Source organism: Hyperolius riggenbachi, chromosome 8 (assembly GCF_040937935.1).
Source record: "Hyperolius riggenbachi isolate aHypRig1 chromosome 8, aHypRig1.pri, whole genome shotgun sequence".
Classification (NCBI taxonomy): Eukaryota; Metazoa; Chordata; class Amphibia; order Anura; family Hyperoliidae; genus Hyperolius; species Hyperolius riggenbachi.
The window spans coordinates 32200752-32218223 of NC_090653.1; the positions used below are offsets into that span (position 1 = coordinate 32200752).

A 17472-nucleotide genomic window follows, 5' to 3' on the forward strand; every position below is an offset into this window, starting at 1 on the left:
ATGAAGCCGTAGTGCCCAGTCTATAAGCACAGCAGAACCCAAAAACAGCCGAAGAAGTTGGGCTTTACCGCCGGCGATTTGTGCTGGTTGGTTGAGACTGCTGGTTAGTTGAGTTCTGGGTAACCGGGACTCTACTGTATTTTTATTTTCTCATAGATGGAGTCTGGTGAGTTTGGGGACAGCAATCCCCCCCCTCCCCCCCAGACTTTCTGTTGCAGTGACACCTCAGCTCGCATCTGTGCCTCCTCAGGATTGCATTGTGCTTTAAAGCCCAGCCCAGTCTTTATCGATGTGTGAGTTGCAGAGCTTGTTTTTATCTGCACAGAAGCGCATTAATCAGCTGATGTCAAAGATTTAAAGGAAACCAGAGCTGGTATACATAAAACGTTTTATACATACCTGGGGATTCCTCCAGCCCCATACCCACGGATCGCTTCCACGCCGCTGTCCTCTGCTGCCCACAGCTCCGATACCGGGTCCCCGCACTTCCGTCAGTCGAGCCAGTCTGCGCAGGAGAAGTGAGCCCTCTACATATCCCTCCAGCGGCTGCTGGAGAGATATGCAAACAGCGCACTTCACTTACGTCAGACTGGCTCCACCCCCCTACAGGTGCTACCAAGTAGGAGGGTGGGCCCACTGGTGACGCTTTTCAGGAACTCGCAAAATACTTGTGATTCCCGGATCTTGGAAGTCCCACGATTTTAAACAAAAGTCCCGGAGAGATTGGGATTTGGCTCTCCAGCCATTAATAGCTCCCAAAATACTGCATGCAGCGCTTTGCGATCCCTAAGCTGCAAATGAAACCACCCCCTTAGGGCTCCACTGTTGCAGTGCTTTTCCCATTGCCGGCGATTGGCAAGCACTGTAAAACGCACTGCTAGTGGACTCCAAGCCTGAGGGAGAGGAAGGAGGCTCTGAGAGGTCTGCAGTGCGGACCTGACCACCTGTGATCTGTTGCTGCAGTAAACTGGCATTTTTATATTGCAATAACTCCGGGCCGGATTTACCATAAGGCACTGTAGGCACATGCCACAGCCGCCTGATGATGGAAAGGCGGCTCACTCCCCTCCCCAAGCACCTCCCTCCTGCCTTATCTATGCAGAGTCTTGAGCAGAGTGTAATTGAGAGGTTACTCACCTGGGTCTCTGCATTCTACTAACCAGATCTCCCTTCAGTCCGAGGCTCCTCTAGCTTCTTAATACTTGGGGGCATCTGTAGCTACCTATTATGGGCAAGTAAACAAAGGGACAAGTGACAGCTGGGCCAGCCAATACACTTGTAGATTCATGGAGGACAAAGTCTGAGGTGTCTGCAATCCAGGCCTGCAATAACTGCATTTTTTTTTGCAAATTAAAGCACAGGTGTCAAACACAAGGCCCGTGGGCTGAATGTGGCCCTCCTTACCATTTTATTTGGCCCTCGAGAGCTTCAAATGTCCTTAGTAAGTAGTAAATGAAAGCATGGGGTCCCTGCCTGGATCCTTGGAGCAGCAGTGTCTTTGAAATGGTGGAACCATGAACAGTGACATTAAAGTGAACCTCCGGACTAAAAATCTACTCAGCAGCACTGAAAAGGCTTGGTGTTTCTTTTACAGTTTCACAGCATCAGAACTTTGTTTTTCTTACCAAAGCATAATTTTTTGCTGCATTTTTAGCTAAGCTCCACCCATCAAAGAAAACTGCCTGGGCTTTTTTCCCTGATGCTGTGCAAAGCATGATGGGATTTCCTATGGTATTATTCACGTTGCCTAGCAACTGGGAGGGGTGATCAGCACACAGGACAGTTAGAACTGTGTCTCATGCTCCCTGTCACCTCCTTTCAACCAAAAAGATGGCTGCCCTCATGAAATCAAACATTTGCCTGTTCTTTTAAAACAGGGTGGGTAAGAGATTATATTACCTATCTATTTTAATTCACATAACTAATGTAACTTAATGACAGTATGTTTAGGCTGAAGTTCCTCTTTAACTGGCCTGGAAGGGCCTCAAGTTCATCTGAGGTCTCCTGAGACTTCATCAATGAGTTTTCTGTGATCCCCTCGAGTAATTTTGCTTTGACGGTCACTCAGATGGCTCTCACAATGGTTTGCTGGTGTGGCAGAGAGATTGCTTAGTGATACACTCTCAACTCTCACGCTCAATATATTTCAGTACATTTTTTTTCAGGAACTTTCTTTCTCGGGTCTTCTGGACTTTCTTTTGATGGAAGTATATTATGCTGTTTGTTGAGACCTTTTTGCTAGCTACATCTTGCTGGAAAGATGCCCTTTAAGTGAAATTTAGATTCAGTAGAGCAATGGCAATAAACGTGAGTTGCGTGTAGTCTACTTTTACTCATAATTAACATTTTCAAAAAGCAGAAAAGAGAGGGGAAAGTGGGACTGAACCTAGTCATGTTCCACCTGGTAGTCACAGGAGGGATGAGACTATCAATCTGAGAGATTGCTGTAATCAATTTCCAATATGCTTTTAAGTGAACCTGAGGTGAAAATCAACTGATGAGATAAACAATTGTATTTATCCTCTTACTCCTAAAAATTACTTTTTTTTTTTTTTTAGATATCCCATGTTTTTAATTTATGTTTAAACATACAAAAGAGTTTTATTGTCTCTGCTCAATGCCAGTCCATTATGCATCCTAAAGCTAAAATACGTGAACTATTTAAGTTTTTTTTATCCATCTGCAATTTGACACTGGAGCGCTCAACAGAGCTGCATAAAAATCATTATACTCACAAGATTGTGGTTTTGATCAGGCATATCAACATCCAATCAAAATGGACCTATGAACACCTTTTTAACCATCTAAACATACTCCGTGGCCAGACCTGATCTGAGTAAGGTGGAGCACGCCAAAACGTGTAATGACGCCGCCAGTACCCACAGAATAGGACCCTCCCATAGTCACCGCTGCAGCTGTTTGTCCCACGAGTTCGGACTACAGCACCGCTGGCCACAGAGTGTGTTTAGACGGTTGATTAGATGTTGGTATGCCTGATCAAAACCACAATCTTGTAAGTGTAATGATTTTTATGCAGCTCTGTTGTTAACACACTATACAGCCTGTGTATATTCCTGTGTCCTACTGCAGTCTTCTACTTCACCCAGAAGCTTGTGGAGTGGCATATATAGTGATTTTGGAGTTTCCTTTGGTCAAGTGAGCTCATCTAAGTTGTTCTCTGCCAGGAAAAGTTTTATGGCTGTAATTCCTTATCTATGAGGGTTATGTTATAATCCAACCAGGGTCCAACAAGAGAGAAACTATCACTTGCATGTCTGAAGATTAACTCCTTCAGGCAGTAAAATAAAATAAATAAACAGCCTTGCTGTTTGTGTGCTTGGCGCTGTACATACATGTTTATCACATTATGTCGTGTCACTTCGGGTACCCTTTAACCACTTAAGGACCACAGTCTTAAAACCCCTTAAAGTGAACCTCCAGACTAAAAATCTACTCAGCAGCACTGAAAAGGCTTGGTGTTTCTTTAACAGTTTCACTGCATCAGAACTATGTTTCTCTTATACAAGCCTCATTTGTAGCTGCACAGAAGAAAACTGCCTGGGCATTTTTTCCCTGATGCTGTGCAAAGCATGATAGGATTTCTGATGTTGTTGCTCTCGTTCTGCTGTTTTGGTGCAAAAAATGTTTTCTTACATTTTGAATTTGACATTTGAAGCCTAGCGTGCGCAGCTGGGAGGGGTTATCAGGACACAGGACAGTTGGAACTGTGTCTCCTGCTCCCTGTCACCTCCTTTCAACCAAAAAGATGGCTGCCCCCATGAATCACAAACATTTGCCTGTTCTTTTAAAACGGTGGGTAAGAGATTATATTATCAATCTATTCTAATTAACATAACTAATGTAACTTAATGACAGTATGTTTTTTTAGGCTGAAGTTTAAAGAGACACTTAAATCAGAAAAAAATGAGTTTTACTCAACTGGGGCTTCTACCAGCCCCCTGCAGCAGTCCTGTGCCCTCGCAGCCACCCACTAATCCTCTGGTCCACTGCTGCCAGCTAGTTTTGTTTTTGCCGTCAGGACTGGCCACGCGTAGCTTTTTCCCCATTCCCGACTGTAATTAGCAATATTGCGGGCTGCAGTACAAAAATACGCGTTACCGCATTACGGACGCATAGATATGCGGCAACGCATATTTTTGTACGCGTTACGGCCCGCAATATCGCTAATTGCAGTCAGGAATGCGGAAAAAGCTACGCCTGGCCAGGCCTGTCGGCAAAAATGAAACTAGCTGGCAGTGGGGGACCAGAGGATTAGTGAGTGGCTGCGAGGGCTCAGGACTGCTGCAGGGGGCTGGTAGAAGCCCCAGGTGAGTAAAACTCATTTTTTTTTCTGACTTTAAAGTGAACCTTAATTTTACTAAAAAAAATGAGTTTTACTCACCTGGGGCTTCTCTCCTCACCTGGGGGGGCCTCCTGGCCGCAATAGCAGCATAGGGGGCGATATTTTGGCTGGGAACGCGAAGAATCATTCACGTTCCCATGCCTGTCGGGTCCTGACGGCGAAACCGGAAGTGGTCGCCGCCGGGGACTGGAGCATCGCAGAGGCACGGCGAGGGCACCGATCGGCTGCAATCTCCTTGCTCCAAAGTCCTTCCTCATTACCGTACATTGGTTACAGACTACCCAGCAAGCTCATGGTGAAGCAGAACTCCTAGGAGTGTGTAAGGGGCTACAATGGACCAAAAAGCTCTCTTACTAGAATGCATGGAAAACAAAAGTTTGCTTTCTTAAAACAGAAGGTATTTGGAGTTTGGAGTGAGCTCCGAGAAGTCTCCCACGATGCATCACTGCTTAAAAATTGCTAATCACCCATTGTTGTCCCTGTGAACTAAACACACCTCCAGATTTGCTGGAATGCAATGTGTCAGCTTGTTAATTTGTACAGAGCCACAATAATCCAACATGCATACAGACTGTTTCGGATTGGTTGATCCTCATCAGTGCACGGCATGGATTAATGTGGCTCTATGGAGTAGGGCTTTAAACACCCTGAGTTACAGACTAACCAGCAAGCTCATGGTGATTCCATTGGGAAAATGTACACACATATCTGTGGTCAGGTCTGAGTGCTGCCATGGGGAAAAGTTTACTCACATATCTGTGATCTGTCGTCAGGTTTGACGGCTGCCATGGCAAAAGGTTTACTCACATATCTGTAATCTCTGGTCAGGTCTGACGGCTGCCATGGGGAAAGGTTTACTCACATATCTGTGATCTCTAGTCAGGTCTGACGGCTGCCATGGGGAAAGGTTTACTCACATGTCTGTGATCTCTAGTCAGGTCTGACTGCTGCCATGGGGAAAGGTTTACTCACATATCTGTGATCTCTAGTCAGGTCTGACTGCTGCCATGGGGAAAGGTTTACTCACATAATGTTATCTGTAGTCAGGTCTGAGCGCTGCCATGGGGAAAGGCTTACTTATATATCTGTGATATGTAGTCAGGTCTAGCAGCGGAAGAACGGAGCAGCGTGGAATGACGGCCTGGGACAAGGAGGACATCAGTGGGCTGGAAGAAGCCACAGGTAAGTAACTGGCTACATTTTTTTTCACGTAAAGTTCCCTTTAAACTTTAAAGGAAACTTAACAAGAAAAAAAAAAAGCATGCCTACTTTGAAAATGTTACTTGCGCTGCCACACTAAGCTGCGCTACTTGATCAGTGTAGCTTAGTGAATCAACCCTTAACTGTAAGCCAGATGAAGCCATCAAAAGAGCCACATCTGGCTCCCGAGCCGTAGGTTCCCTACCGCTGCTTTAAAGCAAACCTGAAATAAGATGGCAATGGAGCCCACGGTCCTCATGAGGCTGCAGGAAGCCCCAGGTAAGTATTAATCATGAAGTAGTTCTTTTCTCAGGTACACTTTAAGGCTGCTTTAGTATATTAAGTGCACACATGCTTTAACACTGTAAATAGAAAGACAACCGCTACCATCATTAAAGAAGAGAAAGACCTGGTCCATCTTTTTTAATAATCCTGAACAGACATAATTTTGTTTTTTTTTTCTTTTTCTTGGGAATTCTAACAGACAAGAACCTGCGTAACTCTTCAACACACGGACACCATCTTATAAACCAGACCTCAGAAAGGACAGGACACCGAACCTTCCGTTCCACTTAGTAGAGGATGAGGTACAACAAAGCAAAGAGGGGAAAAATAAAACAGACTTCCTTCATCGAATCGTCCCGCGGTAATGTGACGCAGCCTCTGTGAGCTGACACAGTATAAACACGTGACAGGACGACAAGCACAAGCACCGCTATGTACAAGCGTGTGCAGAGTTCAGAGCTGTAATGTTACAGTCAGCCAAGACGATGGGATCCGCGCAGGGAGCACAAAGGAGCGGAGCGTGAGATCTCTATGGCCATCACTCAGAATAGGTTGCCTTCTTTCCACTCCACCAGATATTGGGTGTCCCCCTCTGGCGTGACCCGGCGGGCCAACACGCGCGTGCCCTGCTCCACGGAGTCTGACCAATCGCAGCCCTCCGACGACGACGAGGAAGATGGCGGAGGAGGGGAGGACGTGGGCTTGCTTGGGGAGGCGGCCGGCGCTGAAGATTCCAGGGCTTCTGGCAGCGCGGGGGAAGATTCCGAGACCTCCGGAGACACCTCGCTGGGGAAACACAAGATACACACTGAGCGTCACTAGCTACATATCATCATACACAGAGCAAAACACAATACACTGTAGCAACCAATCACCTAATAACTTTTATTCTAATTTTCAGTTTTTATGTTTACTAGTAGATAATGCACTGTGGATGGTCTCATATGTTGTATAGGATGCAATAGCAAGATCCATCAGTGCTGGGATACCAGAATAAGACAGGCCATAAAACTGCCACTGGAGCCTCTCCTATCATCATGGATACTTGCAACAGACAATCTCTGTTTATGTTTTGGCTGTACCGAGGTCAGTTTAAGGCCCAAAAGCTTTTATCAGCCACCTCAGGTATTCTTTGTGTGTAATATGTATCTGTCAGGTTATTCTCTTCTTTCCCTGCACTGCTGGTCACATGACTGCAGAACACCAGCAACTGTTTGTTCAGCAGCCTCCCCCCCACCTCTCCAACCCATTGGTGAGGAGTGTGATACTACTACAACACATACATTGAAAACTGTAAAAATATACAACACGTGGCGATTATGTGGGGATACAGTGTGTCATTAAAAATGTTTCCTTAAAGCGAATTCGAGGTGGGTTTGAAGATTATTATCTGCATACAGAGGCTGGATCTGCCTATACAGCCCAGCCTCTGTTGCTATCCCAAACCCCCCTAATGTCCCCCTGAACTCTGCAATCCCTCATAAATCACAGCCACGCTGCTGACAAACAGCTTGTCAGAGCTGGCTGTGTTTATCTCTATAGTGTCAGTCTGCTGCTCCCCCCGCCTCCTGCAGAACTCCAGTCCCCGCCTGCATCCCTTCCCTCCCTGCTGATTGGAGGGAAGGGACAGGGGCAGGGACCGGAGCTATGCAGGAGGCGGGGGAGCAGCTGAGACTGACACTACAGATGTAAACACAGCCTCACAGCATGGCTGTGATTTATGAGGGATTGCAGAGTGCAGGGGGACCTTAGTGGGGTTTGGGATAGCAACAGAGGCTGGGCTGTATAGGCAGATCCAGCCTCTGTATGCAGATAATAATCTTCAAACCCACCTCAGGTTCTCTTTAAAGGACACCAGGACCAAAGCAAAGCTACCTAAGGTAAACAGAGTAATGTTCATGGTGGATCCACGTACTTTTGTGCATTGTCCGTTACTCTCCTGGTTCCCTATGGGAATGACATTAACCAAAAGTCACATTTTTCAAGGAGTGATAACAGAGACTGGGAGGAGCAAGGAGAGGAAGGGACAACACACAGGCAGTGGCGGCGCCACACTGGGGCTTACCCAGGCTTCAGCCCCAGCTGGTGACTTATCAGCCCCCCCTAAAGCCCCCCCTCCGCAAGTTCCTTCACACGAGGAGGAGGACTGTCTGTCTGGACTGAGCCTGTGGGAGGAGGGCCTGGCGCTGACTGTCACTCTGTCAGTATGACCGCCAGTCAGTCACCGCCCCGGCCGGGTCATATACATGCTGGCTTTGGCTAGCAGCCACGCAGAGCGGCCCACAAGTGTACGTTGTTGGTGGCGTATAAATTTGTGTCACGTGACGATGTCCGGCGTCATGTGACACTTGCAGCCGCTCCTCTCGCCTGGCCCGCCCGCTTGCCCAGGCAGCTACAGCAAGTTCCCGCCGACGGCCGAAGAGGCGAAGACAGACTGTGTCACTTAGATAGTGACTAGCCAGCCAGCCGGCAGCACTCACACCCACACAGGCACCCACAGCCACGGACAGCACAGGAAACGTCCGGACGCCAGCAGCAGCAGCCAGCAGGAGGAACTCCGAGGAAAGACTCAATGCAGCTCAAGGTGAGTGGGTGTCCAGCCAGCCATCTGCCAATGTATTTATTTTTTTTTGCACCAGCCAGGCCTGAGCTGCACTGAGCTGAGACCAGCCCGGCACCATCACCAACCAGGCCTGGAGGGCCCCAGCCCACCACCACCAGCCAGGCCTGAGCTTCCCTGAGCGGAGCCCAGCCCAGCACCACTACCAACTAGGCCTGGGGGGCCCCAGCGCGCCACCACCAGCCAGGCCTGAGGCCTTCCCACCACCAGCCAGGCCTAAGCTGCCCTGGGGCCTCAGCCCACCACCACCAGCCAGGCCTGAGCTGCCCTAGGGCCCCCAAGCCCACCACCAGCCAGGCCTGAGGCCTTCCGCCTAGCCCACCACCAGCCAGGCCTGAGCTGCCCTGGGGCCCCCAGCCCAGCACCACCAGCCAGGCCTGAGCTGCCCTGGGGCCCCCAGCCCACCACCACCAGCCAGGCCTGAGCTGCCCTGGGTCCCCCAGCCCACCAGCCTAACTACATATACTGGGGACAGCTATATGCCTGGCTACATACACTGGGGACAGCTATATGCCTGGCTACCTATGTGGGGGACACTGGCTGTCTGTGCATTAACTGGTGAAATACTGTCTCTCATTACGTGCATTTACTGGTGAAAGGCTGTCTGTCATTACATGCATTTACTGGGAAAAAGGCTGTCTGTCATTATGTGCACTTACTGGTGAAAAGCTGTCTATTATGGGCATTTACAGGTGAAATGCTGTCTCTCATTACGTGCATTTACCGGTGAAACGATGTCTCTCATTCTGTGCCATTACTGGGGAAACGCTGACTCTTATGTGCTTTTACTGGTGAAAGGATGTCTCTCATTACATGCATTTACTGGGGAAACGCTGTCTGTCATTATGTGCATTTGCTGGTGAAAAGCTGTCTCTTATGTGCATTTACTGGTGAAAAGCTGTCTCTTATGGGCATTAACTGGTGAAAGGCTGTCTGTCATGTGCATTAACTGGTGAAAAGCTGTCTCTTATGTGCATTTACTGGGGAAATGCTGTCTGTCATTATGTGCATGAACTGGTGAAAAGTTGTCCCTTATGTGCATTTACTGCGGAAACGCAGTCTGTCATTATGTGCATTAACTGGTGAAAAGCTGTCCCTTATGTGCATTTACTGCGGAAACGCAGTCTATCATTATGTGAATTAACTGGTGAAAAGCTGTCTCTTATGTGCATTTAATGGGGAAAGTGTCTGTCATTACATGCATTAACTGGTGAAAAGCAGGCTCTTATGTGCATTTACTGCAGAAACGCAGTCTGTCATTACGTGCATTAACTGCTGAAAAGCTGATTATTATGTGCATTTACTGGTGAAAGGCTACCTGTCATTATGTGCGTTTACTTCATTTTTTTTCCATGTAACTACGTTAGCTGGTACAACTACATTACAGTTAGCCCTGCCCACATGACATCATGACCACGCCCAATTTTTCGCCGCGCCGCAAATTCCTCCCCCCCCCAAGCCCGGCCTGCCAGCCCTCGTGCCCCCTTTGAGCCCCCCCAAAAATCTGAAGCTGGAGCCGCCACTGCACACAGGGTTATGTGGATCCAGCAGAGGACACAAGTCGGTGTGAATATGAGATGTAAGGGGAGACTTCTGTTTTACACATCTTGTAGCGTTAGTATATAATCGGGTACAGCCCTTACGAAGGGAAGGGAAAAAAAACACACAGTCCTCTCAACGGGTGATCCACCTCACCCACTTCAACATGTATTTCTTTAGGAAAAGGACTTATAAAAAATGTTACGATGCAGTCTTGCAGTACAAAAACTTGAAACAACTTTATTGGCACAATCCCACCGGCATAAAGAGACAACCATGCAGCTATTTGGGGAGTACTCCTGCATGGTTGTCTCTTTATGCTGGTGGGATTGTCTCTTGGTGGGATTGTCTCTATGTGCATCTGGCTGGTACAGATGCCTCCCATTTTTTTCTATGTTTTTTCTGGCTTTTGCTGCGGACTGGGCCTATACATATTATGGCCTAATGAAGGGCACAAAATAGCCCGAAACGAACGTGTCGTTGCCTATAACCGTTTATCAACTCAAGCCAGATTACAGTGTTTGGCAGCTTCATGAAAAGTTCTTTGGATATAGTATTATTCTTCCTGAGGATTGAGCTCACGGATTTAAAGTTTTTATGAATACGTCTATTCTTGCATTTTTGTATATGTGCCAATAAAGTTGTTTCAAGTTTTTGTACTGCAAGACTGCAGATTAGTATTTTTTACCTTTTCCTAAAGAATGACATATCTTGTAGATCTGCTTTAACATGTTTGCATTTTTTCCCCCATACAAATCACAGGACCAGCCAATGCTTTGTGTCCGCTCTTACCTGGACTGCAGCGAGGCTGCTACGGGGCCGGAGGTGTTGGCAGAGGGGTGGAAAGAGGCATACATCCGAATTGGAGGGCTGGAAGCAGAGAGATGGTTACAGAAGGTGGTGGTGAGGAAGCTATAGAGGAACACAATGAAAATAAATCTACAGCAATAATACTCATTATCGAACGCCACTGAAAGACCGACGGCTCATGTCGTGTGCAGCCAATCCGATCCATGTGTCTAAGAGACGCTGGTAAGCGGCTAATAGTGCCAAAACCAAGTCTTCCTCCTCTATTTTGGATGGTGTGAAATAAAGAAGGGTTAAAATAAGTTTTTACTGCTGTTGTTATCCCTGTTTGGAAGATTTCCCCTTTACCTTTCATAAAGACACTACAAGAATTTAAAGTATCTCTAAAAGAGGACAAAGGGGAACAGAAGTCCTATTTGGTCATTTACTACAGAGGACCATTTTGGAACACAGTTTTCTGTGCGGGTGCTAACTGTCACAGGAAGTGAGGATAAAACAGGAACAGGAAGTGAGAACCCAGGAACAGGAAGTGGGGACAACTTGCAACAGGAAGGTAGGAGAAATGGAGAACCTCTCCAGTGGCAACGCAGACCACAACAAAAACCTGACAAGATGTTCCTATACTTTTCTATCCTATACAAAACTAAAGCAGCAAAAGAGATGTGGCTACTCTTTTACCTACAAAATACAATACATCCAACCCTTGCTGATTGTACTGCCTGGTGTAGGTGGTTACATTCTGCTGTGATGTACTGACCGTTACCCTAATCACTGTATACCTATTGGCATGAGATTAACGAAAAGCGCAGTATAGCATGAATACCTAAATAAAGGTTCCATCTTCATGTACAACTAATTGTAAAAAAAAAATGCATTCAAACTTATACTGCAAAAATGTTTGTTTTGAACAATATTAGATTGAAACTGCAATGGATCCCAGATGCCCAGAGTCACTGCAATTCCCCCCTCCCTCCCCTTTCCCCCAAATATGAGTGATGTGATGTCACCAGGGACGATAAGACCTGTGATCCCCTCAGCCCCGCCTCCATAGGGGCAGGCAATCTATTGGGGGGCATGGCTACAGCAGGGATCTCCGATAGCCCCAGCCCACCGTTGATTTGGACCCGGCCACTGACTGGGCTAACTTCAGGAGGGGGATGCAGCAACCTGCAGAGACAGATCATGAGAAAGTGGAAGGAATCTGATGCTGAGAGACATTTGGAGGCTAACATATTAATTTCCTTTGAAGCAATACTAGTTGCCTGGCTGCCTTGCTGGTCCTCTGCCTCTAATACTTTTAGCCATAGGCCCTGAACAAGCATGCCGCAGATCAGAGGTTTCTGACAAAAATCTGACTGGGTTAGCTGCATGCTTGTTTTGGGTGTGATTCAAGCACTGCTGACCCAAGAGATGAGCAGGACAGCCAGGCCACGGGGATTGCTTAAAAGGAAATAAACATGGCAGCCTCCATATGTTTCTAACCGCGGGTTCCATTTAACCACTTCCCGCCCACCCACAGACAATACAAAATGGCTGCGTGGGATCCCCCAAGCCACCTGCAGGTGTAACTGGATCTTTGCTACTGCTAAAAGGTAACCATCCTATTTGCACAAACAAGTGTAAAAATAGGACAATTTAAACATCTATTTTGCAGGAAGTGGTTAAATGGCCGTTTCTGACAGATGGCTGCTGGGGCGAGTCCTCGTAGTCTACAGCTGGGATTCCCCATATCCCCCACTGAGGTGAATGTGAGTGTTCATCTCACACGCAGAGTTCACAGAGTTACCGTCACCCGATCCCCCAAGCGACAAGTGCTGTACAGATACTTTAAGTGCTAATGTAGCATAAGCTAATTCCCGCAGGGCAACCGCATTGCGGTATTAGTTTTAGACCCTGCATATTTTGGCATGCGTAAGCAAATGCACATTTGCATGAGCGATGTCTCGTGATTAGCCAATTAGGCCAAATTTGCAAAGCCAGATTTATCAGGTTCTACTTGGTTGATGCACACATTTTGTCTTTGTTGGAATCAGTACTGTACAGATACTTTGCGAGCTCACAGGCTAGTGACGTATTATGAAGTTCAAGGAGGAGGAATGGCTGCTCAGCACACGATAGAGAGGTGAGGAGAACAATGTGCTCAGATGAGATGATCCGGCATTCCTGATCTCTGCAATGCATACACATGCCAGTTTCTCGGCATAGGCGGCCCAGACTGTGACGCCTCTAGCACATGTATGAAGCTTTAGAAACCCTGGAAGTCAGCTGTGAGACATCACTGGACCCAATCAAGCAGTGTTGTTGTTTTACACACTTCCCACTGATATATGGTGTGCCATGCAGGGGTGTATCGAGAATCTGGTGGGCCCCCCAAGCAAAACCAAGCTGCCTGGGCTCCATGCAAAACCCGGCCCTCAGGAACAACTCCCTCCTAGGATTGAAAGTTTGGCTGGGGCCCCCCTGCACTATTAAGCCAATATGGCAGCTGATGAGTCACACATTGCCTGTTCTCAGCGGACACATCTTCCTAACTCCTCTCTTCAGCTGCACCATACAATGTAACTCCTTGCAGCAACTGATGCACGTCACATGACATGCAGGGATGGGAGCCGCAAGAAGACAGACTGTACGGGGCAGCTAAAGGGAGGAGGAAGGTGGAAGTGCAGCTCCATGTGAACTGTGCATCTGTTCTACATATTGATTTCAACGAAGCTTCCTCCAAAGTCTTCCCTGTTTTACCTAGTTTAAAATTCCAGACTTGTAATATGAATTTACTATAGAGGTGTCAGACTTGTTGCAAAGCATAATGGAAGCTCAGTAGCCAGAGCACAATAGGGGATAAGAAGCGCCCAGAGATGAATAAAACTGAGTTAAAAACACCTACAAGAAAAGGTGGAGGAGGCTTACCTCATTAACAAAGACAATTACTGTGCCAAAGGGTTAAAGAGCCGGAATAATGAGGTGCTTATTATTATGGTTCGTTAAAGGACAACTGAAGTGAGAGGTATATGGAGGCTGCCATGTTTATTTCCTTTTTTTATTTCCAGTTGCCTGGCAGCCCTGCTGATCCTCTGCCTCTAATACTATTAGCTCTAACCCCTGAACAAGCATGCAGCAGATCAGGTGTTTCAGACTTTAAAGTCGGATCTGACAAGACTAGCTGCATGCTTGTTTCTGGTGTTATTCAGATACTACTGCAGAGAAATAGACCAGCAGGGCTGCCAGGCAACTGGTATTGATTAAAAGGAAATAAATATGGCAGCCTCTGTATCCCTCTTACTTCAGTTCCCCTTTAACCCTTCGACACAGTAACTGGCCTGAGGAAGTGGGCTCAGACCCATGAAATGCGTTGCCTGTGCTGATAAAACCTTGTTTTAGGAGACTGTCGTTACTGCAGTAAGACGCCTCCCCATTTCCTTTTATGTGTCTTTTAACTCCATTTTATTCATTTCTGGGCACCTTTTATCCTTTATTGTGCTTCAACCCCCCCCCCCACTTTGGGTTGGAGGGGTACATCTGGCCCCACATGGTTCACACCATTGTGAAGGCCGTTGTCCTTTTAATCAAGAGAGCGACCGCATCCTGTCCAGGTTGGACACGCTGAGTGGAGTCAGGTTATACATCTCCACTGCTTCAAGTGGTCGGTTGCCCCTCATTAAACCCACCTTTGTGAGTAATCATTTGTCTAAATCCATAATACATTATTTTCATAACATATTGCACTATTTGGGCTCCCACTGTCTCTGTGCTCCCTTTTTAAGGTGTCAAGTCACCCAATACATTTTACAGTATCCAGAGAGTGGTGGGGGTTTCTTAAAGGAGTGATCCAAGCTAATAAAAAATCCACTTCCTCCAGCCCGTGGCAGCAGTCCTGTGCCCTCGCCGCAGCCGTCATTAGGATGGCACTTCGCAGCCGCAGTAGTTCTGCACCTGCGCTGTACCGCCCTGATGACGTTGGTGAGACCACGTGACCCGCGCGGTGGAGCGCAGAAGAAGCCGACCCGGAACCCGACCTGGCGAGGTCGGCTGCACCAGCAGAGCAGACCGGGAGCCACCGGAGCTGTGGTGAGGGCACAGGATGGCTGCCACGGGCTGGAGGAAGCCCCAGATAAGTGGATTTTTTTTTATTAGCTTGGATGTATCCTTTAAGAGCCAGACATCACCACGCTCACCAAGAGGCCGGTGTTGTAACTGACTTCACATAGCAGCCTGAACACCCCGCCCCATTCCCAGCCTGGAACAGATGCATGGCCTACCTGTTGGCTGCACTCTCGACTTTCATCACGAGGGTTCTACATTCAGATCTCAACAAGGACATTAAAGCATGTAGTTGGTATGTTCTCCCCATGTATGCACAGGTTTTCTCTGGGCACTCTGGTTTTCTCACACATCCCAAAAACATACTGGCAGCCTACCTTCTTCAAGCCCCTCTACACCACACCAAATTGGCCTATTCCGCAGGACGCAATCCAGGGTTCCCCACAAGTGTCTGGATGCTTTCTGAAGCTGTGAACATGCAGCTCCTATTCACCTCTACTAAATGGGACCACAATGATCAGTACACGTTATGAGTAAACAGGACTTTATACTACAGTAAGGACATTAGCTTGTGACCTTTTCTGAAGGACAGTCAGGTCTCCAGCTGCCAGCCATGCCTTTCAGCTGGAACTTTATGCATGGCAGAGCTCACACACGTCAACTTTTGACACATGGTGATGATGTCTGATGGCGAAGAATTGCAAAGAAGCCCTTAAGACATCCGTGCCGAGCACAAGCAGCCACCTGACCAGTGCCCAGGAGCAGCTGACAGGCAGTGAATTCACAGCCTTCAGTCTACTCTCCTGTGTAGAAGGGGCCTCAGTGATTTACATTGCTATAGACATAACTTGCAGAATATGTCAGTTCAATGTAAAGGCAGAATAACAATTAATGATGGTCAATGAGATGCTAACAGTTCTGAGCTGATGCATATTTTATGCCGCACCAAGTACACCAGGTGCAAATTTTCAAACGCCAGCATAAGATCTGAATCAACTTGGTATCATTAGCATGTCACTGGACATCCCTAATAACAATAGGCTTGAGACATCTGTATTTTCAAGAGTCACATCTATGCACAGAGCCCACCCTGCATCCGTTTCCCCATCTCTCCGCAGTATGTCCCCGCCCTGAATCTGTCTCCCTGCCTCTCTCCGCAGTATGTCCCCGCCCTGCGTCTGTCTCCCCGCCTCTCTCTGCAGTATATCCCTGCCCTGCGTCTGTCTCCCCACATCTCTCCGCAGTATGTCCCCCGCCCTGCGTCTGTCTCCCCGCCTCTCTCCGCAGTATGTCCCCGCCCTGCGTCTGTCTCCCCGCCTCTCTCCGCAGTATATCCCTGCCCTGCGTCTGTCTCCCCGCCTCTCTCCGCAGTATATCCCTGCCCTGCGTCTGTCTCCCCACATCTCTCCGCAGTATGTCCCCCGCCCTGCGTCTGTCTCCCCGCCTCTCTCCGCAGTATATCCCTGCCCTGCGTCTGTCTCCCCACATCTCTCCGCAGTATGTCCCCTGCCCTGCGTCTGTCTCCCCACATCTCTCCGCAGTATGTCCCTGCCCTGCGTCTGTCTCCCCGCCTCTCTCCGCAGTATGTCCCCGCCCTGTGTCTGTCTCCCCGCCTTTCTCCGCAGTATGTCCCTGCCCTGCGTCTGTCTCCCCGCCTCTCTTCGCAGTATGTCCCCCACCCTGCATCTGTTTCCCCGCAGTATGTCCCTGCCCTGCGTCTGTCTCCCCGCATCTCTCCGCAGTATGTCCCCCGCCCTGAGTCTGTCTCTCTGCAGTATGTCCCTGCCCTGCGTCTGTCTCCCCGCATCTCTCCGCAGTATGTCCCCTGCCCTGCGTCTGTCTCCCTGCCTCTCTCCGCAGTATGTCCCCCGCCCTGCGTCTGTCTCCCCGCATCTCTGCAGTATGTCCCCCGCCCTGCGTCAGTCTCCCCGCCTCTCTCCGCAGTATGTCCCTGCCCTGCGTCTGTCTCCCCGCAGTATGTCCCTGCCCTGCGTCTGTCTCCCCACATCTCTCCGCAGTATGTCCCTGCCCTGCGTCTGTCTCCCCACATCTCTCCGCAGTATGTCCCTGCCCTGCGTCGGTCTCCCCGCATCTCTCCGCAGTATGTCCCAGCCCTGCGTCTGTCTCCCCGCCTCTCTTTGCAGTATGTCCCCCGCCCTGCGTCTGTTTCCCCGCATCTCCGCAGTATGTCCCTGCCCTGCGTCTGTCTCCCCGCCTCTCTCTGCAGTATGTCCCCCGCCCTGCGTCTGTCTACCCGCCTCTCTCCGCAGTATGTCCCTGCCCTGCGTCTGTCTCCCTGCATCTCTCCGCAGTATATACCCACCCTGCGTCTGTCTCCCCGCCTCTCTCCGCATTATGTCCCCCGCCCTGAATCTGTCTCCCCGCCTCTCTCCGCTGTATATCCCCCACCCTGCGTCTGTCTCCCCGCATCTCTACGCAGTATGTCCCTGCCCTGCGTCTGTCTCCCTGCCTTTCTCCGCAGTATGTCCCCCGCCCTGCGTCTGTCTCCCCGCCTCTCTCCGCAGTATGTCCCTGCCCTGCGTCTGTCTCCCTGCATCTCTGCAGTATGTCCCCCGCCCTGCGCCTGTCTCCCCGCCTCTCTCCGCAGGATGTCCCCCGC

General features: G+C 48.8%; 1 protein-coding gene across 4 annotated transcripts in view; it reads right to left on the reverse strand.

Annotated features, from left to right (window-relative positions):
- Positions 1 to 5955: 5955 nt before the first annotated feature.
- The window catches only part of PHF1 (PHD finger protein 1), an 85922-nt gene continuing 74405 nt past the window's right edge, over positions 5956 to 17472 (reverse strand). Inside the window, exons 13-14 of one of the 4 annotated variants that reach the window (XM_068250170.1) lie at positions 10800 to 10877; positions 5956 to 6634 (exon numbers count right to left, since the gene is read on the reverse strand). In XM_068250170.1, coding sequence (XP_068106271.1) covers positions 6302 to 6634; positions 10800 to 10877 — 411 coding nt within the window. In that variant the 3' untranslated portion in view covers positions 5956 to 6301. Of the gene's footprint in view, positions 6635 to 10799; positions 10878 to 17472 lie in introns of those variants that run through there. The other 3 variants (XM_068250169.1, XM_068250172.1, XR_011023456.1) reach the window with 3 other exon arrangements.